Source organism: Dermochelys coriacea, chromosome 8, assembly GCF_009764565.3.
Source record: "Dermochelys coriacea isolate rDerCor1 chromosome 8, rDerCor1.pri.v4, whole genome shotgun sequence".
Lineage (NCBI taxonomy): Eukaryota > Metazoa > Chordata > Testudines > Dermochelyidae > Dermochelys > Dermochelys coriacea.
Window position 1 is genome coordinate 94,716,141 of NC_050075.1, and position 25,372 is coordinate 94,741,512.

Genomic DNA, 25,372 nt, shown 5'->3' on the forward strand with positions numbered 1-25,372 from the left:
AGCATCTGATTGGTTGCTGTTTAGCAGCCCTGCTTCTGAGCCTGGCACCCACAGCAGATCAGTGGCCACAAAATGTGTACCATGCTCACATCTGTGCTTGCCTGCTCCTGCTTCTAATCCCTGCATCTGCCCTGCTCCAATCTGCTTCCAGTCCATGCTCCTGCCTGGTTTCCATCCTTGTTTCCAAACCTGCTCCTGTTCCACCTACCTTCCGCTCTGGTGCCAGCCCCTGTTCCTCTCTGGCTTCTGAGTTCTGGATTTGATCCTTTGGCCTATGACTCTGGTTACCCTCCAGCTCCTGCATTCAGCTTCTGTTCCTCTGGTACTGATCCTTGGCTCCACCTCTGGCCTCCACCTCTGGCTCTGGCATTCGGCTACTGTGCCTCCAGTGCTGACCCTTGGCTCATCCATGGACTCTGTTCCCCCGGACCCATCTCTAAGCAGTAGACCAAACTCTTGTTTCAATCACTAGGCCTAACCACCCACAGCCCAGTCAGTCACACATATTGAAAATGAACTGTGGGTTATGGGTAGTTTTTAGCAGTCCTATCCGCAGAAATGAATCGCAGCACATATCCTTAAATGCAGCAAAAGACGTGGCACTATCAAAAGCAGAAGAAAGTGTTGATGTCAACAATGATATGAAGACTATTTGCAGCTGCTAAATTTTTATGGAGAACCAGTTTGTCCTGCACTAGATGGACATTTCAGGGACCCATAGCTGATATCAAACCTGAAAAAATTGTACTGCATGTAAAGAATTGCTTGAAGAATTTTGGCATCACTTGGTGTAATGAAGCTGCTGCCTTGCACTGTTCAGTGGAGTTTCTTCATAGTTCCCATGTGTAGGCTTGCATTAAAATTATCTTGCTTGCCATCAGTGCCACAGAGAGAGAGTTTCTAATGAACTCTGGAGTTTTGCACAAGACACAGATGTTCTAGCGGTCTCTGTGAAACATTACCCCAGATTTCCGCAGGATTCCATTTTTGTGACGACTGCTGGGGAACAGAATCGCTGTATATCCCTCAGAGACGTGTTCATATCACTCGGACCATTAAAAATCACCACATTGCCAAGCTTCCACATCCTTTTGGAATGTGACACTACTGGAAGGTTGGCTGGAAAGATCAAATTATCTTACTGGAAAGCATCTGAATCAGCCTCTTAAGACTTTTTCCTTGCTTTGAAAGTGCTTGGAATGGCTGAGATAGACACTGATTTGGTCATAAATGCACTGGATGTGTTCATACACCAGGTTTACCATTTGAAAACCAACATTACAATACTTGCAGAGCTACATTTTCCAAGAAGCAGACAAACAGAGAAAAGTTGACACGAAATGCATTTATACCCTCTAGCAAGAGGGTAAATTATCAAGCAATGGAATGGCTCCAGGATGGTCGAGTGCATCCAAAACTACCGTCCCCCTGTCAGGTATGGATGGGTCTTGGAGGATGGACTGATCACACCAGTTACATGTGAAATACCATGCGTTCCTGAATCAATCTTTCAGGAAATAAAATGCTCATGAGGAAAGACCAAATGCTTAGCAACCTCAAATATTTGGCTAGCAGCCTGCCTTGTACAGAGATGTACAAGTGCAGCATGAAGGAGGAGGAGTGTGACAATGTGCCTAGCAGTGGCATCCTGGAAGGAGATGAATAAATGTTTTCAGTCCTACACTTCAAGGCTAACTTCTTTAGGATTACCAAAGAGCAGTGCCTTTTTTTTAAGTCAAACATGCATCCCTGTGTTAAAGTATCATTAAAAAAGTTGAGTTGTAAATATTTTTTGAATATATATTTATACAATTGTTCTAGGCGTCTCTTGTTTGGTACGATCGTGTCCATGGGAGAAAGGGCTTTCAAATGATACCCAACTCTTCACCCATTTCTGATGGTATATTATCAAAATTTCCACCAACCAGAGGACCTAAAGCTAGTGGGCAGTGTTTTGTCCCTTTCACACCACAGAGGGTAGAACCATTGAAATAATGATACTGTAGATTTTTACGATTCAAATGACACCTCCCTTACTTTTCTATCACTAATTTGCCCACAGAATGAGATTTTACTACATTGGGCTCCCAGACAAATTACCAAAGTGACTGTGTAGGCCACTGCAACAGCCGTTTTGCACACAGATGTCACTCACATGCCGCCTTAGGACACAAATCTGCAAGATACTGAGCACCCTGAACTCTTTTTTGAAATCAGTGAGAATTGAGTGTGCTCATTACTTAGGTGGAGTTCAGCAGTGCCTACAAGGATCCATCCCTTCAGCACTGGGATCTATTAAGAGAGGAGATGTTCACCAGGACCGTGGGGCCATTCTCATAATTTCTGAGAATCCCAGGGCATCTTTAAATTCCACCCAGATGGCCACCAAACATGAACAAACAGAACCAGCAATGCTGTCAACTAAGGTGCTATGCAAACACATAAATAAGACCATCCCTGCCCCAGAGAGCTCAGTCTACACAAGGGGAAAAAGAGAGGTGGAACAGCACGGTAAGAGTAAAATGGAACCCATTATGCATAATAAATACTATCCCTAGGTCACCTCTTGCCTAGCCATTGTAAAACCTTAGATATAATGAGTAAAAAGGCAATTTCTATGTAACCTGACATTTAATACAAGATGATTCAGAAATTTTAAGGCTAGAAGGGACCCCTATAGTTATCTGATCCGATCTCCATAGAACGAGAGGCTCTCTTTTAGAAAGGCATGATAATTGGGTTGGATACTGCAATCCTTACTCAGCAAGTGGCACAGGCACAAACAGGGCCACACACTTCTAACTTCCAGTGAAGTGCCTGCACTTCTCAGGAACTGGCCTGTTATCTGTGGAATGGAAAGTTTCACTGCAGAATTAAGCAGAAACCTGTCCATGTGTTGTCTCTCTCATTTCTTTTCAACAACAAACAGATAGGTTGGGGTTTTTTAAGTATTTTTTCAATCGTCCCATCTCCTAGCCACCAGATTTTTAACTCACATGTCACTTCCCATTGACTGTTTTCTAAGGCAGGATTTAAATATGTGACTTTATTGGTGAAATATTTACTTTTTCAGCAATGCCTTAAGGAAACATAACAAATGTAGGAGAAATGTAAATTGCTCCTAAGCTGATTTTTATTTTCTCTGACATTCTCCAACAGAGTTTTCAGAACTTCCGGTAGAAAGCTGTGTGCTAGCAACTATAAAGGTTGTCATGTGAATTTGTCAGGAGGTGGGTCATAGTTTTTCTACATGGTAAACAAAAGATCAACTAATTTACCCTTTGCTGCTTGAACCACTTTCAGAGCCCATAGAAGGCTGAACTGGAGTTCTGGTGGCTTAGGATTGCTAGTGATATTTGCTGATATTACCTTAGAATCATGAGTATATCGCATACTATACTTCTCTTGTACCCTGTGAAACTGTTTCTGTTTTGTGCAGTACTGGGCTTCCTAACTGTGCATTGCTTTAGGTAAGTGAATGTTCTTGAATAAATATGAGCTGTAGCTCACGAAAGCTTTTGCTCTAATAAATTTGTTAGTCTCTAAGGTGCCACAAGTACTCCTTTTCTTTTCATGATAGATAATGAAATGTAACGCTGACGGTCTGCTTTTCCTTTTATGGTGAATAAGGAATGTCATCTGAAGCCATTTTGGAGTTTCTAGTGAAGTAAGAAAAGGCACTGTTTTTAAATGAGCATATTATGAAGTGACTGGCTTGAAAAAAATAATCCAGTCTGATAAATCTTATATGCCAAAATGTTGTAGTCACGTTGTGATGAAGTGAAAATCTGTTTGCAGTGCAGTTACTTACTGTGTGTACCTCACAAGGGCATTTTGAGGATTATTAGATTTAAGCTTGATTTAGGGGTCAAAAGAAAATTAATGTAGGCTAATATTTGATAGCTCTTCTACTATCTGAATATAATTGGTACTTGCCAGGGGATGGACTACTAGATCATATAAGAGGTCTTTCCTTTTTTACCTAGTTACTATGATCCTAAATTTCTCAACTGGTCTAATACCTTTTGGTCCTCATTTCATATAAATAAAACCGAGCACCTGGACTACATAGTTGGCTGATCATTTTCCCCACTTTCTTTTTCACATGTAATATTGAATGCACAATATTAAAAATAATCTGCTATACAGGAGGGTCTACCTCACAGCTTAAATTTTTTTGCATTTCTTGTACTTGTGGAGGCTGGGGGCACTGATGGGGCAATTTGCTTCTTGATGGTGGGTTGTGAGGAGGAGGCATCTAACATCAGGCCCCCCAAACTCCTGTGGCCTTTAGGGAACAGCATTGGTAAGCTCTGCAGGAAACAGAAAAGCCAAGGAGAGAGGATAGAATTACTGTGCTCCCTGGGAGTTCCTTGAACTATTGTGTAGGTGAGAGGGGGTGCAGTTGTCAATCAACCTCAAATCAGGGCTTAGGCCTTCAAGACAAAATTGAGCTCTAAGTTTTAGAATTAAAAGTCCTTTGCAATGTTCTTTAAAAAAAAATATGCACATTCTTTTAATCCATAGTTGAGAAAGTGCAGTGTGCTCTTGGCTATAGATATTAGTTTAAAACCAGTACTTGGAAAAAAGATTTATACAGTATGGGTAAAATTCTGCTTCCAGATACACCAGTGTCAAGCCGGTGTAGTGAAGTCAGTGGAACTGCGTGGGATTCACAGCAGTATCACTATGAGTAGACTTTGTCTCAGCACCTCTCCAAGAGAAGTGATTGGCATTTTTAACAAATCACCACCGGCAACTATAAATATTCTGCATTATTTATCTAAATCGTCATCTTGGTTGACTGACTCTTTGATTAACCCCTGGTAAAATGAATTAATTTCATCTGTTTTGTAATTAAAGTCACTGGTGAGAATAAATGTACAGATGCCCTTGAGACTTTCAAATTACTGATAGAAAGACAGGGATTTTTAGTTTGCTATTAGTAGGTGTCATGGATCCACAAGCCATACCAGGCCTCAGACCTTAACATAGACTCTTTAGGAGTATACGCTTCTTTGTGCTAGGCCCTGTACCTCCACTTTGACTGGGTCACAGACTTCAGCACTTTTTCTCACCATGACTCCTTCAACAGGTCTTAAAGAGCTTGGCCCCTGTTGGAGACTTACCTTCTTTGGAGATATGTAACCAGCAGATGTTTGCTGAGACTCAGGACAGATGTTTCCTAACAAGACACCTTTTATTAGACAACTGGAATGCAGTAATTAGTATCCTCTGAGTAGAATGGAAAAGCAAAGCCTTCGTGCATGTGCAGGCTGGCAGCCCAAACTCTCTGTCGTGCCCAAACGTCCAGGATTGACACATGCACCCCTCCAGCCCCACCAGCTATCCCTGGACACCAGGATTCTTACTGCAGTCTGCTCACACCTCAGTTCTTTGGTTCAAGCTCCAGTCACACCATTTCATGTTCTGCCCCCCTGGGCTGGCAGTCTTTACAAGTTAATGCCTGGTTGGTGGTCTTCTATTGTATCTTCAAGGTAACTCCATTCATATGATGACATACTCTTATCCACACTGACCTGCCTACTTGACTCCCACCCACTCATTGCATTTCCTGTTCTTCTGTCCCAGGGAAGAAATTAACCCATTCTCACACACTGGTTAACAATATAAAAGTGAGTGGGGAAACTGAGACACACATACTTTTGCGAAAAATAATACCAACATTTCTTACAAATGGAAGGTACAGTAAAAGCTGCTTGAAGGACCATCAGCAACAGGCACTTCCATTGCTTTAAGCGACCCATGCAGTTTCCAGTGGAATTTGTCCGGCCTTTAGATAAACAAGTCTGCTACAAAATCAATTTTTGCTAATTCTTTAGGAGAGTCCATGGTGTTTACAGTTACGATCCAGCTGCAGGATTTTTGTCAAGTCGTGATTGTATCATTAATGACCTTGTTTGAGACCATGGTGATGGGCATGATTTGAGAACCTGAATAGAACAGAGCAGTATGTTTGTGTGGTGATGTTTTACACTTAGATAATACCTTATCCTTTGACACTCAAATTAAAACATTATGGTCCTGATTCTGCTCTCAGTTATAACAATGTAAATCAGGAGCTGCACAGTTCTATACCCAGTGTGAGATCGGTAGCAAACTCTGTATTTTGCACGAAAGATTTTAGTGGAGCACACAAAGGGATTGTTTTAGGTGGAGAGAGAGAGAGAGAGAGAGACACACACACACACAGCCTCTGTTCCATTCCCTAGTTTTGTAATCATACACACTCAAGTTTTTATTCATTGGAACATTTAGTGGTGAAAGGGAACCTCTCCTTCAGCTAAATGGAGTCAACATGAGCCTAGCCAAAGGCAGATGGGCCCGATCAGTAAACAACCCTCCGCAGCCGATTGACTGTGTGCTTTCCAGCTGGTCATCGTGGAGCACCTGTGACCCCTGTCAAAAGAAAAGAGTGAGTATCAATGACCTTAATATGAAGCATGAGAAATACGAGAGAATAAAAGGCAAGACAGTCTTTCATAATATTGCTTCTGCAAAGACTCAGCGATGGAGTCGCTCTTTCTGGCCCATGGCCCCTCACATCTCCTGCAGGGAGAATCTGCACAGGCAATGTACAAAACCCACGTACCTCTGGAGCAACACAAGAGACCTCCTAGGGCTTAAGTGCATGTCTGGACCTTGTGCTAGGCTTCCCTGCACAGGGATGAATTTCATGTCAGAGTTCCCAGCAAGAAAGTCTTCTTTTTACTGGGACATGTGGGGCTTGCAACCCTTTGCTTTGGAATTCTGGTTCACCTTTGTCAGCTCAATCCTGCATTTCTTTAGCTAAACATAGCTCCCATTGACTTCCATGGAAATTTGCTGCAGTAAAGGAGTGTAGGAATAGGCCGTTAATTTTTCCTGTCTTGTATAAAAAGTAGCAAGTGATCATAGTCCTTTGGCAGGAGCATTCACACACAGGGCCAGTGTCCACAGGGCTCCTGCAATTTGCTAAGCACCCTCAGCAACTCTGGATTTGAATGGGAATTGAGGGCACACAACACCTCACAGGGCTGGGAGACTCTTTTCATTACCTGCCATTGAGCATTTTCTATATATGGAACAGCTTCAAACTAAGATCCTGTTCCTAATGAAGTCAATGGCAAAAATCCCATTGTTTTAAACAGTGCACAGGATCACTTGTTAACAGGTTAAGATAACCATTCTCAGAAGGGCTATCCCACGTCAGTCTTGCTTCAGCCCTTTGCAGTCGGAGTAATGATGCTCCAGCTGTGTAAGGAGTGAAGACTCTCAGTTATGAGTTTGTCTAGGAAATGGAAAAGGTGCAGAAGGATAATCTATTGGATGGATCAGAGAATTAACTCCCGGGGTGTGGTCAGGAAAATATTGATAATGGTGTGGAAAGTTTAGTAAATACACAGATAGACAGAGAATTACAAGAGGTTGTCATTACCAACTCTAATTGAAAGAAGGGAAATGCCATTGAACCCTTCCTTATTCTTCCCACTCCGAGCGATTAGTCCTATTTTAAACAAAATTCTATCTTAATGACAACTAAAACCTATATTTTTTATTCCATCCTACTAAGTGTGGAAAATCTTGTTTATAAAATGAAACTACCCAAATTATTTTTTTTAAATTAGGTCCATTGCAAGAAAATCAAATTTTGCCTATTTACTATTTTTCTTGGTGTTACTCCTATAGCAAATATGTCTCAACACAACAAGTTTGTATTTTAATTTAGGAACCATAAAATTCATGCATTCTACATAGGTGAGTAAATGTTTTCTATGTCATTACAGTACAGATTTGCTCATGTGGAACGGCCTTCTCAGTTCAATGGAGGCCCGTGTGACTACTCTGACAAAGAAACAGAAGATTGTGTTACAAACAGTCCTTGCAGAAATAAAGTTAGATGCGAAGGCTTTGTATGTGCGATTACAGGTAAGTTCTTGAATTGGGGGACACTCCTGCTCCTGTTGAAATTGATGACAGAACTCACAAGAGCTTTTTGCTTTTTTTATGGGGTTTGCCCAAATAAAGGTATGCCAAGATGAGGCCCAAAGTGTATCAGCACTTACGTCACATTTGCAAATGACTGTGATTTAACTGTAATGTAGGTCAAGTTCCAGTCTGCCAATCTTGAGCATCTCTTTTAAAATCCAGTTGTTTTGGAAAGTAGGAAATTAAAAATAGTCTTGACAATAAAGCTGGTTCAAAAAGTCAGATAGCAGCAGCAAATATGTGCCCATGATTTTGGCACATGCCTGAGATCATAAGAGAAAAGCTTTATATGGATTTGTTGTGTAGTGGGACAGTTCTGCATACCCCATATAAATTACTGTGCTGTAGCATTCATTAGTTCTCTTTTCACAATCACATTGGTGGAACTGGTGGAGCCCTCTAAAGAGATTAAGGGAAATATAACAAGAGCTGGGTGAATAATTAAGTTTTCAGTTCAGCTGACTGGAAATAACATTTGTTTTTTCTCGGCAAAATGAAAAAACTGATTTTTTTTTTGATTTGGTCAAACCCAAACATTTAGCCTCTCTGTGCCTGAGTTCCCCTTCCGTAAAATGAGAATAAAAGCACTTCCCTAGCTCACAAGAGTGTTGTGAGAATAAATGCATCAAAGATTGTGAAGTTTTTAAAGGCCTACTTATGAAAAGCACCATATAAGAGTGAGTATTATTTTTATATATTCATTAAAATCTCAGTTTTCAGGATCTTATTGTGGATGGAAAATACAGCATAGAGAAAACAAAATTGTTCTGTCTCTGTCTTGATTCACAGAATTCTTTTGAGGTCTCTGTAGAGCAATTTTAATAAAAAAAAGAATGATAGATACGCCGCCTTCATGTCTGTTATTTCTCTATTAAGAACGTGTTACCAGTATGCTCCTCTCTTATTTAATAATCCCTGTCATTTAAAATGTCCAAAATTTGTTCATTGGAATTTCAAGTATTTGTTCTTGTAATTGATCTATACGTAAGAAAATAATTATAATTATTTATTATTGGGGACTGGTGGAAAAATTTCCAAGGACATTTTTTTTCAAAAGAAAATTGGGTTTTGACTAAACAAAAATTTTTGCAGAAATTTCTGCCCTAATCAAAAGTGTTTGATTTTCCATGGAAAAACAAGCGAACTTAACTTTTTTTTAGCTTGTATCCATTTTACACTTTTTAGCAGTTTTCAGGACTTTTTTTAATAAAAAGTAGAAATTTCTAGGGTGGATAAGGAAATATTTTCCAACCAGCTCTAATCACATGTTGTATTCTATTAGTATATAAGCTTTATGGGGTGATGTCTGTGGCTTTGTAGTTTTTAATAATAAAAATGGTAAAGGACTTCTTAATTAAGCAATTTCAATGTTGCCTCTTAGGAAGATGCATTACACGGAGGTTGCTTTGCAATGGAGATGATGACTGTGGGGATCAGTCAGATGAAAAAAACTGTAAAAAGGTGTATAGAAAATGCAACCAGAAGATGGAGCAATACTGGGGAATAGAGAATCTGGCAAGAGGGTAAGTAGCCATCCTTTGCATAAACCAAACATAGCGAATTTAATTAAATGACTTCTTGAGAATGGAGACTTATAGTAACCTGAAATGGTTAAAGTTCCCTGCACTTCCCTTTCAGATAAGGAAAATATGTTGATGTAGTCTCAGATTGCTAAATATTAAACTGTAAATGTTGTAACAATTGACAGGTCTTGGGTCCTGATCCAAAGCCCACTGGAAAAATTCATATTGACCCAAAAGGCTTTTCATTAGAACCTTAGTAAATAACAGTCACTGAGACCAAAAAACATCAGTGTTTGCAATGAACACACTAAATGAATTGTCTGGTTGTAATGCTCCACATGGCATAGGTAGTTAGCCTGCCAGTAGTCATGTGAAGGGAGCTGCTTTGTAAGGTAGTGTGTTCACTTATTCTCTTCTGGAAATGTGCCAATTGTGCCAAAGCTGGGTGGGTAGGTAGTGAATGACAAACCTTCTAAAACATCTACAGATAATTGTTACTTGAACCATTGCACGCCTGAGAAATCATGGATTTTGTTGTTGTGTGGGTTGAAATCAAAGGAGTTACTCCAGATTTATATGGGTGTAATCGAGACCAGAATGTGGCCTGATAACTACTCTATGTGTATGAAAAATTTTGCCTGGCCTCCAGGAGGCTGGGATGACGCCTATTTAAAAATCTGGCTCTGAAAAAAAAACACTAGGTGAGGATGTTGATATTTGAAAAGAAAATTATGATTATATTATAGAATGGCCTGAATCAAAATCCTGTGTCCAAACTGGGACACTTTCTCGGGGCACCCAGACCTATGGATGACCTTGTTACCCCTCTGCCTTAGCAAAAGAGATTTGCTGGTGCTAAACTAGGTGAGAGCTCCCTGTCTCCACAGTCTGTTAGCCACCCTAGACAAACTTCTCAGGATTCTGCCAGGCCACACTTTGCCTTGCACAAAGAAAAGGAGTACTTGTGGCACCTTAGAGACTAACAAATTTATTAGAGCATAAGCTTTCGTGAGCTACAGCTCACTGATGAAGTGAGCTGTAGCTCACGAAAGCTTATGCTCTAATAAATTTGTTAGTCTCTAAGGTGCCACAAGTACTCCTTTTCTTTTTGCGAATACAGACTAACACGGCTGCTACTCTGAAACCTTTGCCTTGCACGTAACACTTGGGGCACTCAAGTTCCCGTGTCCCTGGAAGAACATTCCCCTGGGGTATCCAGCCCATCATTCGACACTCACAGAGATTACCAAATTTGCTATCTGCAGAAAGAAAGTGTACACACCAGCTTGTTTGATTAAACCGAGTAGTCACACTTAATTTAATATTACAGCACTGAATTCTACTTCTGGTGAAACAAAGAGTTTTTAGTAACAACTGAGTAAGGGTAGTGGAAACAGAACTGGTTACAAATAAAACAAAAATATAACGCACTGGGAAGAGATTAAACAAACCTTTAGCCAGCTACAGTCTTTTAGCTAAAGCATTTTTCTCACCCTCAGTCCTTTTGCATACACTGCTGATTTTCAATCAAATCAGGATCCAGATTTTTCATTTTTTACTCCTCTCTGTCAGGAGCGTCCCTCAGTTCCTTTCCTCTTCTTTATGCTCCAGAAAACCTTTGGAATGTATCCCTATGATGTGTATCCCCAGACAAAGTTGTTCTCCCGTGCTGTTTGCTCTTCAGTGTGCTGATGCCATATTGTCTTTCTCATTCTCCTGGCAACTTGCTTTTCTTGTTGTCTTTCAAATGAAGCTTGCTTTGTGTTAACTTGCACAATGCTTGCTAGACATTGGAGGCAGGCAGGTAAATAAACATTGCTTTGTGTGGGAAAAACTTGTTTATCTAACCTACCTGTTTACATGGTTTAAACATATGTTTAGTACATACATACACCTTCTTGACTAATGCCCATATATACATCTTGCAATGCTTATGATGACCAATATGATATAAGCTTTCATTTGACACTCTACACAACATTATTTAGAGATAAATACTATGACAGCAATTTGTTAGGTGTAGTGAGTTTGTCAGGCCTGATAGGAGTTGCTGTTATGTGCTGTTATCTGACAAAGTGGGCAATGAAGGGCTCTTAGGGTCACACAAACATCCTGGAGCATTTGACTGCTTAAAATCTGAATCTGGATTCAGATCTATATGTTGCAGTGGACCTCTACATTTGGACCTCTACAATGGACGGAACCAAAACTCCCAGGGTGAAATCCTGGCCCCATTTAAGCCAATGGATGTTTTGCCATCATCTTCAGTGGGGGCAAGATTTCACCCAAGAACTAAACAATCCTGAATTTTGGTGTGGTTGAATATGATCCAACTCTTATAGGATGATAACTGCCTATAAGATCTTACTGTGTGAAAATAGTCCCCTAATCTCACGTCACATGCACCCCCAAAAAATATTGCTTCATACTGTAAAAATCACATTAAAGGGAAAATGCTCATTTCTGTGCAACTCTCTGAAGATGTGACTGCTGTGTGTGTCATCACTGATGCTTCATACTGCTTCATACCATAGTACAAATTAAAAAATAATTTGAACTCTTGCCTCTCATCTCTTTGAAGCCACAATTGCTCAGTCATATGATTTTAGTGTACCTTCCCATTTTTCACTTTGTTCTAAGATTGAAGCTAATTTTAACAATTTCGGAGACCTTTTTATGCAACTTTTTGAATCCAAACTAAGGAAAGTGAGGCCCAACAAAGACCTGGAGCACAACATAACAGTTATAGGTTCTGGAGATTTCCCGATTTCACTGGTATTTTTTCTTTTGTGATTTTTCCTCTAGTGATGCTCACTGCTATTTAAACATGATCTCATTCACATTAGCACCATATCCTGAGACCGTGCACCACTGTCTAGATGAGATTCCACTGGGATTCACCCTTCGGTTATGGTGGGAATAATAGAGAACTCTTGGTCCCATCACCAAAAAAAAGCCATTCTCTTACATAAAAAGATTGCCAGACTGAATGTTTACTGTTTACAGATGGATTTAGGATCTAATCCAGTGCCTACTGTATATTTTGCCCACCTCTGCCCCTTCTGATATTCCCGAAAGAGTTACTCCAAATCCTTACTTTCCAGCACAATTTCAATTCCATGAACTTTTATTGGCTGGGTAAAGTATACAAATGTTGCTAGCACTGACGGTATGATGCCATAATGTCAGTCCCAGCTGACTGAATGTAATTCTTCTGTGGTTAATATTATCTTCAGCAATGTTTCAAAACATGACTCCCTCTTTCATTAACTTGTTGGATGGGAAGGTTCTCCTAGACCACTTAGAGTGGATAATAGAAGATGGAAAGTTCTGATGACAGAATCCCTAGGCAACAAAATAGGCAGGCACAAAAGGAAATAGGGAAAAAACCTTGCCTTTCTTAGCCAAATTGTATATTTTGCTGCTACTTAAATTATAAATGTTATTGTTTCACTGTTATGCCTCCTACACAGGTTAAATATCCTCACGAACAATCTGGAAGGTTTGGTTCTTGATCACAGGTACTATGCTGGAGGGTGTACTCCACATTATATTATGGATACCAGGTTTAGAAAACCATACAATGTAGAAAGCTACTCCCCAGAGGTAAGAATCAGATATTTTTTCTGCAAGCAAACTTTAATTAAATATCTAATAGTTTTCAGTGCAGCGTGTTGACACATGACATTTTAATGAATTTCAAGAATTGGGGTCAAGTGGTTTAGGACAAAATTTTGACCTACTTTAAAAATATTAGGAAACATAATAAGTTATTGTTATATTCTAATAATCATGTATATGTTCTCTAAATGACACAAATATGAAAAAGTAAAGTTTCTGTAATGAAACCATCCAAAATTCTCAGCTAGGTTCTGTTGTTTCCTTGATTTGCTTGCAAGAAAGTGAACTAGATTTCCGAGATTCTCTGTAATGATGCAGTACACAATGTGTGCCTGAAATAGAAATGCTCATAATATGAGGAAATCGATTATTAAATATAAAACTGTAGGGGAAGGAGAAAGGAATGATTCCCGTGTCTGTCATGAAAATGAAATATTTATGTTCATGGTAACATGCAATGTGGGGCACTTTTACCATTGTTCATTGTTGCACACAGCACAGACTTTATTTTGACTGAGTTGCATATTCAGGGGAAGGATAGTCTCATGGTCCAGGCAGAGGACTGGAATCAGGGGATCTGGGACCTAATTCTGGCTCTGCCAAAGATTTCTGATGTGAATTTGGCAAATTCAGGTAGGGTTTGATCTTATGCACATTGAAGTCAATGGCAAAACTCCCAATGACTTTAACGGTGCAGGATCAGGGCCTTCCTTTCTCTTTGCCCAAAAAGCTGATCCATAAAAGTGGTGTGAAAATACTGACATCCAAGGGGCAGTGTGAGGAAAGCATCTTGAGATCCTCTGATAGAAAGGAGGTGTGATGGGATGTGCCAACTCCACCCTGGGCCTGAAGGCGTTAATGAGAATCTGAGGGCGCAGTCAGCCTTGCCCTGCTACACCTGTCCTAAGTGTCAAAGCTGGAGGGAGGAGCTAAAAGGCCGAACCAGGCTCAGTTAGGGGTAAACCAGGAAGGAGTGCAGACCTCTGGGTCTCTCTCAGGGAGAGAAGCCTGGCTGGAGTCGGGGAGCTCACGCCAGGATTCAGCACGCTGCTTGACGGATCTGCAGGGAGCAGGAAGACTCCTGCTGAGTCAGTGGAGAAAACTCTCCTGCAGCAGAACCAGATGCTAAGAAGTTGTGCAGTGGCCCCGTGGCCGAGGCCTAGGAAGAATGGTGCTGATACACTGGCAGCCAGGAAAGAGGTTGCAGTAAAGGCTGCAGACTGGGCAAGGTAGGAGGTGGTCCAGGGAGGCAGCCAGGGGTCTGTGTAGCGAGGCCTTGACTTCCGACTCAAGTCTCCACTCCAGGGGAGTGGGAGAGCATTGGGTTTCCCTACCAGCCCACCAGGGAAGGTGGAACGGAAACCCCCCTGCAAGGTGTAAGGACTGTGGAAGCCCCCCTGATACCGGGGGTAAGGACTGGTGAGTCCAGACTCAGACCGAAAGTTCAACAGAATGTTGGACTGTTATTGGTTGGACTGCTGGTTTACCCCAGAAGGAGTGTGACCTGGCCGAGTTGCAAGGAGAAGCTGACCACCACAGGGCACTAAAGGAGGAAAGTCTCCTATGCTACACCCAGCCCCAAGGGCATGTCGGCAGTGAGTCATAGAATATCGGGGTTGGAAGGGACCTCAGGAGGTCACCTAGTCCAATCCCCTGCTCAAAGCAGGACCAATCCCAAACTAAATCATCCCAGCCAGGGCTTTGTCAAGCCTGACCTTAAAAACTTCTAAGGAAGGAGATTCCACCACCTCCCTAGGTAATGCATTCCAGGGCTTCACCACCATCCTAGTGAAAAAGTTTTTCCTAATATCCAACCTAAACCTCCCCCACTGCAACTTGAGACCATTACTCCTTGTTCTATCATCTGCCACCACTGAGAACAGTCTAGATCCATCCTCTCTGGAACCCCCTTTCAGGTAGTTGAAAGCAGCTACCAAATCCCCCCTCATTCTTCTCTTCCGCAAACTAAACATCCCAGTTCCCTCAGCCTCTCCTCATAAGTCATGTTTTCCAATCCCCTAATCATTTTTGTTGCCCTCTGCTGGACGTTTTCCAATTTTTCCACATCCTTCTTGCATGGATAATCTGCCAAAATCTTAACAATGGTTCCCTATAAAAGTCTGATGTAAGGGATGTGCCCCAGTATGTATTTTTTGTACAAACTGGGTTACCATACATCCGTAAAATTCCTCCCAGACGGTGATTTAAGAACCAAAAAGTCTGACCTGTCCGGGAAAATACGGATGTATGTTAACCCTGCCTAAAGTTCTTTTCTAAAAAGATGGGCCTGAACTAGAAATGAGCTCCGTTTCACATGTGTGGGTCCCCGCCACTCCCTGGGGATGTGCTAGGGTGACCAGATGTCCCGATACTATAGGGACAGTCCCGATTTTGAGGTCTTTTTCTTATATAGGCTCCTATTACCCTCCACCCCCGTCCTGATTTTTCACACTTGCTGTCTGGTCACCCTAGGGTCACCCTAGCTGGTCATCCCAGCTGCTCCCTGCCCCCCTCATTGAAGCAGGTGTGCAGGGTTACTGCCCTGGGAACTGCAGGGCACCAGTGGACATGGGGCCAGCTGCAGACAGACGCGTGGGGCAGGGCTAGCTGGAGGCAGGGGGTGCGGGGCTGGCTGGAGACAGGAGGGTGCGGGGTTGGCTGGAGACAAGGGGGTGTGGGGCTGACTGGAGGTAGGGGCTGGCTGCAGGCAGGGCGGGGGGGAGGTGCAAGGCAGGGGGTGCGGCAGTGGCCGGCTGCGGGCAGGACTGGGGAGGGGAGGGGAGTGCGGCAGGGGCTGCTGTGGGCAGGACAGAGGGTGCAGGGGTGACTGGAGACAGGGGCTGGCTGCGGGCAGGGCAGGGGGTGCGTGCGGCAGGGGTTGGCTGGATATTGGGCAGGGGCTGGCTGCAGGCAGGGGGTGCAGGGCTGGCAGGGGATAGGGCGGGGGTGCATGTGGCAGGGGCTGGCTGCGGGCAGGGCAGGGAGTGCGGGGGTGGCTGGAGACAGGGACTGGCTGCAGGCAGGGGGTGCGGCAGGGGCCGGTGCGGGCAGGGCAGGGCAGGGGGTGTGTGCGGCAGGGGCTGGTGCGGGCAGGGCGGAGGTGTGGCAGGGGCTGGCTGCAGGCAGGAGGTGTGGCAGAGGCTGGCTACAGGCAGGCAGGAGTGTGGGGGGCTGGGACGGGATGGCTGTGGGCAGGGTGGTGGTGGAGATGGCTGGCGGAGAGGGGTGGCTGGAGATGGCTGGCTGGGCAGGGGGGGGGGGTGGCTGGAGCGGGTGGCTGGCGGGAGGCAGGGGTGGCGGCAGGGGGTGCGGGGTGGTGGAGACGGGGGCTGGCTGGCTGCAGGCAGGGGGTGCGGCAGGGGGTGGTTGCGGGCAGGGGGTGCGGGGGTGGTTGGAGGCAGGGCAGGGGGTGGCTGGAGACGGGGGCTGGCTGCAGGCAGGGGGTGCGGCAGGGGGTGGTTGGGCAGGGGTGCGGGGGTGGTTGAGGCAGGGCAGGGGTGGCTGGAGACGGGGGCTGGGGCAGGGGGGGTGCGGCAGGGGGTGGTTGCGGGCAGGGGTTGCGGGAGTGGTTGGAGGCAGGGCAGGGGGGGGTGGCTGGAGACGGGGGCTGGCTGCAGGCAGGGGGTGCGGCAGGGGGTGGCTGGAGACGGGCTGGCTGCAGGCAGGGTGGTGGGTGCTCACGGGGAGAGCAGCAGGACGCAGTCCAGGCCCAGCAGAGCAGCCGGGGACCCACGAAGCAGCATCGGGAGCCCCAGGGTCAGGGGAGCAGCAGCAGCACCAGGGCTCATGCCCAGGGCCAGGCGGCAGCCCACATGGCTCCCGCAGCGCAGCGCCCCCCGGCAGCCGGAGGAGGAATTACATCACTTCCCGGCTGGAGCCCATCAAAACCTCAGCACCCCCTGCAGGGAAGCGGGTTAACAACTGGTTCTAAAACTGCTTCAAAATTTAACAACTGATTCGTGCAAACTGGCTCCAGCTCACCACTGCCTTCTTGTAGTGTGGGGCCCAAAACTGGACACAGTACTCCAGATGAGGCCTCACCAATGTCGAATAGAGGGGAACGGTCATGTCCCTCGATCTGCTGGCAATGCCCCTACTTATACATCCCAAAATGCCATTGGCCTTCTTGGCAATAAGGTCACACTGTTGACTCATATCCAGCTTCTCGTCCAATGTAACCCCTAGGTCCTTTTCTGCCTAGCCATTCAGTCCCTAGTCTGTAGCGGTGCATGGGATTTTTCTGTCCTAAGTGCAGGACTCTGCACTTGTCCTTGTTGAACCTCATCAGATTTCTTTTGGCCCAATCCTCTGATTTGTCTAGGGCCCTCTGTATCCTATATCTACCCTCCAGCGTATCTATCTCTCCTCCCAGTTTAGTGTCATCTGCAAACTTGCTGAGGGTGCAGTTCACACCATATGTTTATAGGAGTCATATGCTTATAGGAGGCTACAGAAGTGCAAATAAGTATTATTGTTTTAAAATATCCAGAACGTACTGTATGAAAGGGTAGGCACCCAAGTAATTTTCAAACTTCTCAGTTACCTTTAATTGGCATCAAAGATACAGAGCCTGATTAAAAGCCCATTGAAGTTAATGCTGTGTGTTGTCGTGTGTTGATACGTGATGCCTATTAAGCAAGCTTTTTCTTTTCACAATTTTAAACTTGTTTAAACTTTCACGGACTTTTAAGTGTAGGCAATTGCAATATGGAGAAGACAGTAGCTCTCATCTGCATTTTATTAACCTGTGCTGCAAATCAATTGGTATTGTCGTAATAATAATGATTAACAATTATACCAGGCTTTTCATCTTCAAAGTGCAAGCACTAATTCAAAAGTATGTTTGTTGCAAGACTATCAAGACATCTGCCCTCTGCTTCATGTATGAAATCAGTATGCAAGAAACAAAGTGTGTTGGTTTTGGTTTTGTTTAGACCAAAGGCAAATATGAATTTACATTGACTGAATACGAATCTTATTCAAGTTTTGAAGAACATATCCTTAGGGCAAAAGCTTCGCAGACTAGCTTTGGATTTGGAATAAACATACCAGGAGTGTTTGAACTTGGTTACAGTTATAGTGACAACAGGTTCAAGAAGTTCATTCAAAGGATGAAAAAGTTTTCTGCAACTGTAAGTGACTTTCCACTTAAAACTGTTCTCAGTTTAGTAGTTAACACTTGAGATGTGAAGTTTAAATGTACGTGTGTGTATATGTGTATAAAAAATATAGGACTAGATCCTCAGCTTTTGAAGTTTAGCTCCAAGGAAATCAGTAGAACTACACCAATTTAGACCGGCTGAGGGCCTGTCCAAGAGAGTCTCGCTGTAAAAAAATGAAAGAAAGAAAGAAGCCCAAGTTGGTCCTCTGAACACAAAGGGAGGTGCACACCTGTTGGTACAAAAGTACTGTCATGTAGGAAAGATTGGCAGGGGGCCTACTGATGCACAGCAGCCCTTATATGAGCATAGGGGATATAGCACATATAGCACATACTCCTGTGGGAATTCTGCACCACTGTGCATGTGTAGAATTTATGTCCCCCACAGAAAAATGACTTTCTGTTGGGGAAACAAAGGGAAGCCACAAAAATGATCATGCAACCCTCCCCAGCAGTATGGCCAGAGCAGCTGGCAGAGAGGTAAATCACTGTGGGGGGGGGGCGGGACTGGGGAAGACATGGCTGGTAGCTCCTACATGCTAGTCAGACCCACCCCCACATTTCTTCCCCGTCTGTAGGAAGCTCTGCAACCCACCCCCTGCGCTTCCTGCACCCATCCCTCCTCAGCTGCAGGAAAAGGATCCATGTACAGGGAGCTGCTCCCGCATCCATCCAACCAACCCCCATGCATCCAGCCCCTCTCACACCCAGACCCTCCCACTGAGCCTCTACCCCCGTGGCACCCAGAATCCCCCCCCAATGAGCCCCACTCCCCCTGCACCTGGACCACCCCAATGAGCCACCCACACCCAGATCCCCACCCTACCGAGCCCCAACCAGCTGCACGTGAATTGCAACCCCACTAAGCCCCACTCCCCCAGCATCTGGACCCCCGCACTTAGTTCCCCATACCCAGACCCCCCGCTGAGCCCCAACCACTTCACCTGGACCCCCCCTGCAGAGTCCCATTACCGTTGCACCCAAAAAAAATCCAACAAGCCCCTTTGCATCCAGAACCCCGCACCCAGATCCCCACTGAACCACCCACATCCAGATTGCCCCACACAGAACCCTCTCAACCCACACCTGGATTCCCCCCCACTAAGCCCCTCCACACTTGCATCCTGCCTTGCTGAGCCTGCCTGCCCTCACCTGGTACACTTGACACGGGGGGACAGCACTCTGGGGTGTTTCTGGGGCAGGCCTGGTCCTTGCGCTGTGTCAGGGTTGGGTGCTGCCTCACCGCTGAGTCCGTGTCCTGGGAGTGGGGAGCTGCACAGTGATCTCCTACCTCTGTGCAGCCAGTGGTCTGTGCTCCCCAATGCCATGCTGGAGCTTCCACATTTATTTGACAACTAACATTTTCAGAATTTTGAAATTTTTGGTGCATAATTTTTAATTTTTTGGAACAGAATGCCCTCAGGAGTAATATTAAAATTGACAATACAGCCATTAAATGGGCTGACACGTGGCTCATACCAGCCACTGGACATAGCAACTGTAAATTACCAGGTTACCCTGCCAAGGGAGTTTAATGCACCATAGCACCCATCTTGAATCAGGAGACCATAAATAAAAATAACTTGCTTGATAAGTCAAGCATAACAGTAAACAGCAATGGTAGTGAATGAAATCAAAATGCCCTGAACAGTGGGTGGGAAACAGATATGACCCAGAACGTGATTAATCCAAGGGATTTCACACAGGTCAGATTGTTATTTACATACTGAGCCCTAGAACTTTGAAATTCCATCTGTCCAGCTGAGTGAGTTCCATTGAATAGCAAGTGAGTTCCTGAATAAAAGACATTCCCTTCCTTTGGGGTGGGTGGGATTTTCAGGCATCAGGTTTTATGTGTTTATGAATGCATATAACAGTCTGTGCAGTAGAAGACTAGTTACCTGGGAATCCCAGCAGGATGTCAGTGCACACAGGAAAAGTCCTGGTAATGCAAGACAGGTGCTGTCACTGCAGTAAGTGACAATGCAAACAAAGAAACCCTGTTAGTCAATTGTAGAGTAGTTATGACGGTAATATAAAATGAAAACTGCTAGCAAGTCTTCACTAGTTTAATTATAGAATAGCACATAGCATTTCACACTGGTAGATATGAGACACTCACAGCCCCAAGGCACACAGCGCAGAATACTGGCGGCATGTTCACCCTGAAGCATACATTTTCACTCTTGTCCTTCAGTCACTTCTGTGACCTGGTATACACTCCAAACCATCTGGAGGAGCTTTAATTTATACTCTTCTAGTGCCATTACATGACATTCATTCTGGGGCAATATGCACCATCGGTTTGTTTCTTCTTATCCTTCCACTTTCGTAAACCAGGCCTACTTCATGTTGGCTGTTTAATTACACTGCTGTTATATGCCAGTGTCCTCAGTGCCGTGTGCATTCAGGAGCAGAACAGTGGCCCTGTTTCTGTGTAGCTTGTACTTGCCTGGACTGTGCATGTGTAACACCGACAGACCCTGGTCATTGGCGGGCGGGATTGAACCTGGGACCTCAGTGCATGAGTCTCCACTGCATGTGCTAAAAGTCATATGGCTGTTAGCTAAGGCTGTAGAGCAGACTCATTCATATCTCTCCCCGCCCCCCCGCCCCGATAGGACAGAACACCACACCCAGGAGGTTTGTGGGTTACACATGGTACAAACCCCAAATAGAGCTTCCTTAATAAGGAGAAGATTGCACTAGGGATGCTCACCAAGGGCCCGAGAGGCTCCTGCAATAGACACCATTAGAGAGAGAAGGAGAACCTAGGGTAACTCACACATTCATTGATTTTTGAGGACAGAAAGGACCACTACGATCACTTAGTCTGACTTCTTCCATAACACAGCCCACAGAATTCCACCCAGTGAGTCCTGCTTTGGGCCTGATAAGGGGCCTAGATTTGATTATCCAGGTTGCAAGTCTTTTTAAATTGAAAGATCCTCAGCTCCTGAAAGTGTTTCCCTTGATGGCCCAGACAGACCTGAGTCTGAATGCATTTAGGGCACAGTGGAAAGCCCATTTTATTATCCAGGCTTTTGTCCCAAAAGGGGTGTGGAGGGGAAGGATATACGTTGGGTTGGACAATAGTTTGTTTGAGGGAATGTCTTTGTTTCCATTGTGTAAAATTGCTCCCTCACTTTAAGTTTTGGTAATGGCACATTTTACAAATTAAGATCTATGTAGAGTACACAGATTTGTGTGAGCTGTTTAATGCAGTCCAGTAACATCCATTTATACAATGCACAGACAGTATATATAATACTCACTGAGGTAACATACTTTGCATGGAGAACCATGTCCCTCATTTCACTTGGATGCTGTTGTGTGTCTACATTTCATGTAGTCCAGCAAATTTATTCATGCCCGTTCTGAGTTGGATGTTGCCCGTTATAAATTGAAGTCTCGGACTCTGATGCTCCATTATGAGTTCCTGCAGAGACTCCATCAGCTGCCTTTAGAGTACAGCTATGGTGAATACAGAGAACTTTACAGAGATTATGGGACGCATTACATTTCTGAAGCTACTCTTGGCGGCATCTACGAATATACTTTAGTTGTGAACAGCGAAGAACTCCAAAAGGCAGGTATGTGTATCCAGTACGATACAGCATTTAATGAAAGAGCAGTCGTTAAAGCTTTGGGGTCAGATCTACTACTTCTGCTGCCACACGCACTCCTATCTAGGAAACCAATTACCACCTCCACAGCATTGGTCCTACCTGAACCTCCAGACGCTGCTTTGTGGGGATTAGGCTCTGAGGCTAGAGAGTGGGTAAGCCTGGGGTGAGATGAGGCTATTGGAGGCAGGGGCGCTGATGTCTGTAGCATTATCCCTAAGAGATTCTGAACAAGATAATGTTCTCCCCTTCTGTATGTAAACCAAGGTCCTAATTTTCAAATGGTGCTGAGCACCCTCCACTTCCATCAACCTCAGCTGGAGCTGCTGGTGCTTATTGCTTCAGCATACCAGGCCCTGTAGTTGATCTTTCCAAAGCTGACTAGAATGAGAATCGCATGGCTAAATCCCTAGTTGCTTTTGAAAATCAAAACCTACATTCTTCTATTCAGCGCTTTACAAGTGGTAGTTGTGAAACTCCTCTAGCCTCCATAACTTTTCCAGCATGCAGGAATCTAGGAGACAGTCATTTGCTGGGTGACTTTTCTGCCGGATGCTGCTCTAGTTGTTTGACTCATGCTCCTTTACAAGGGTTTGTGTGGAACACAGAGAGTTGTGGGATGATAATCAAGAGCAGCATTCTTTTGTTTATCCATTGGCATTGGAGGTTGAGGAACGGCCTTCAGTGTCTATTTGAAAACATACTCTTTGTGTTACACAGCAGGTCCACTATCTGTTTGCTCTTCTGTTGAGTAGTACGTTAGTAGGTAATGCTATATTTAAACTTGAGCCAGAGGGACAGAACTTAGATCTGGATTTCAGGCATTCAGAATTTCGGTGGTATTGAAGATCTGAGGTTTTGTTTTGGGCTCATCTCTAGCTATATATTTTTTCTAGAAGCTCACATCTAAACACCAATGTATTACTATTACTGTTTATTACTGGGATCACAATAGTGTCTAGAAGCCCCAGTTGGCCATGAGATTAGGCACTGTACATACACATTGCAAGAGACAGTCCTTGAATCAAAGATCTTACAGTCAAAATAAACAATGTAAGCGTGAATGAGGGTCCATCAGATGGATTTGCCAAGGTGCCAGTTAGGTGTTAAAGCTGAAATCTAACTTTATTTGATAAGTTCTATAGCCAGTGTTGGAATGTAATTTAATTAGGATAACCCCTTTTTATTGAGTCCAGTGAGCACTAATTTATTGCTAGTAGTATTGCCTGGCAGTGAGTGACTGTCAAATGTGATTGCTGGCAGAGAGGCTGTCATTGATGAAGTGAAGGTAGTGCATCATCCTTGCTTGTTAAGGCCCAAGTTCAGCTAGGTATTGAAGCACATGTCTAACTTCAATGGGACTGCTAAAGGGTTAAAGTAAGTCATGTGATTAAGTACACTGCTGAATTGGGACCTTAACTGCTAACTCATTTAGGGCTGAATCCCGCAAACATTTGCTACTGAATGCACGGTTTACAGCCCTAAGGAAGCTCATTTAAGTTCATAGATTCATAGATACTAAGGTCAGAAGGGACCATTCTGATCATCTAGTCCGACCTCCTGCACAGCGCAGGCCACAGAATCTCACCCACCCATTCCTATGAAAAACCTCACCTATGTCTGAGCTATTGAAATCCTTAAATCATGGTTCAAAGACTTCAAGGAGCAGAGAAGCCTCCCTCAAGTCAACCATGCCCCATGCTACAGAGGAAGGCACCCAGCATGGTAAGCACTATGCTCAATGGCAAGTGTTTGCAGGAGTGGGCCCTTAGTCGTTAATTTGCAAACCTGTAACTTGCAACAGGGCTTGGGTCAAAAGGGGTAACCATATCTTTATGATGCTCATTATTTGTAATAAGAAAAAGGAGTACTTGTGGCACCTTAGAGTCTAACAAATTTATTTGAGCATAAGCTTTCGTGAGCTACAGCTCACTTCATCGGATACAGATTAACACGGCTGCTACTCTGAAACCTGTCATTATTTGTAATGTGCCACTTCCTCTGTGCCAGGAATTCCATGACATTTGATGTAGCCCTGCAAGCAAAAATATATAAACACTTGAGAGGAAATTTTTCCTTTACTAAAGGTCTGATCCCGAGAGCACTCAACTCCATCAAAGTCACTGGGAGCTGAGGGCACCAGATCCTTTTTTAGAGCAGGATTGGGCCCTAAAAATTCTCTGGGGGAGGGGGGAAGGCAAAAAACATCAGCAAAAAGTACTTAAAATGGAGTGTTGTTTTTCTAAATATGTGATGTTTTACTGTGTTTTTTAGGTTACTCTTTAAGTGACATCCAGTCCTGTGCACAGCATGGCTTTAACGTTGGTGGAGATATCTTTGGAGTTTATATAAATTTGGGGATGTCGGCTGCTGGCTGTAAGGCTGTTTTAAATGAAATTGGAGGTAAACATCAAACAGTCTTGTGCTTTGTATGTTCTTTTTTATGTGAGAGCAATATATGCTCAATTTCAGACATAAAATAGATCTGCACGCAAGAAATGGGCTTTGTTTTATGGAGTTTGTTTTCACACCGTTGACTTTAACAGAAGCAGGATCAAGCCCTTTAGTCAAGAAAGAGGTGCTGCACCCTGCAGTAGTTGCAGTTTCTGGTACTTTTCAATGATAGCCCCAGTAAGGGGAGGCTGGTTTATTATTCTTTCCCCTGTGGCTAAGAGATCCCCTCCTTCCTTTAAAATCTATTAATGCATCTATTGTTTGTTTTTTTCATTTACAGTAATGTCAAAACAAAAACTATGGGCCAAATCTTGAAGTCCTCCCTCAGGCACCACTCCCTTTTAAGTCAGAGAGAGTGCCAGATATTTGGCTGTATATAAATAATTGTGACCAAGGTCGCTTTCCCGTTTTGTTTCTAAATGGGATATGTAACTGGCAGAATCCGTTTTGCTCCCAGCTTTTTAGTTTATTTGTGATTCACAAAGAAATAGCAAAGCTGAGCTGGTCGCTTTACCTTGTTTGCAGACAGCATCAGGCAAAAGCAAGTTGTGGAAGATTTCATAGTCCTCGTTCGTGGAGGAGGGAGTGAGCATATCACGACACTTGCCTACAGAGATCTGCCAACTGCTCAGCTAATGCAGGAGTGGGGAGATGCAGTACAGTACAATCCTGAAATCATAAAGCTAAAGGTACTGAAAATAATACACCATAGAACCTAAATTAATCGAGTGCCATGGTGGACTTGGAATTCATTTATATAAGTGAGGTTTTGAATAATCAGGGAGATTTTCAGAGTAACTAATTGACCTGTTTTAGATAACAAGGCATGTCAGATAATTGAAGTTTGAAGAATCTAGGCAGCGCTGTATTAGAAATATACCTGATGGCATTTAATATTAGAGTGTAATAAAATGACCTTCCTTTTTTCTGAATTACCCTTGCCTTCCATATTTACCATGCACTGTATAGTAGCAATTCTGTTTGGTTCAGAAAACCAA

At 43.9% G+C, this 25,372-nt stretch overlaps 1 protein-coding gene across 1 annotated transcript in view; it reads left to right on the forward strand.

Moving 5' to 3' along the window:
* Positions 1–3,311: 3,311 nt before the first annotated feature.
* C8B (complement C8 beta chain) overlaps positions 3,312–25,372 on the forward strand; it is a 34,502-nt gene continuing 12,441 nt past the window's right edge. The window contains exons 1-9 of the mRNA XM_038413995.2: positions 3,312–3,470; positions 6,280–6,436; positions 7,788–7,929; positions 9,371–9,512; positions 12,986–13,118; positions 18,068–18,265; positions 21,647–21,887; positions 24,195–24,323; positions 24,900–25,063. Of these exons, the coding sequence (XP_038269923.1) occupies positions 3,379–3,470; positions 6,280–6,436; positions 7,788–7,929; positions 9,371–9,512; positions 12,986–13,118; positions 18,068–18,265; positions 21,647–21,887; positions 24,195–24,323; positions 24,900–25,063 (1,398 nt within the window). The 5' untranslated portion in view covers positions 3,312–3,378. The remainder of the gene's footprint in view (positions 3,471–6,279; positions 6,437–7,787; positions 7,930–9,370; positions 9,513–12,985; positions 13,119–18,067; positions 18,266–21,646; positions 21,888–24,194; positions 24,324–24,899; positions 25,064–25,372) is intronic.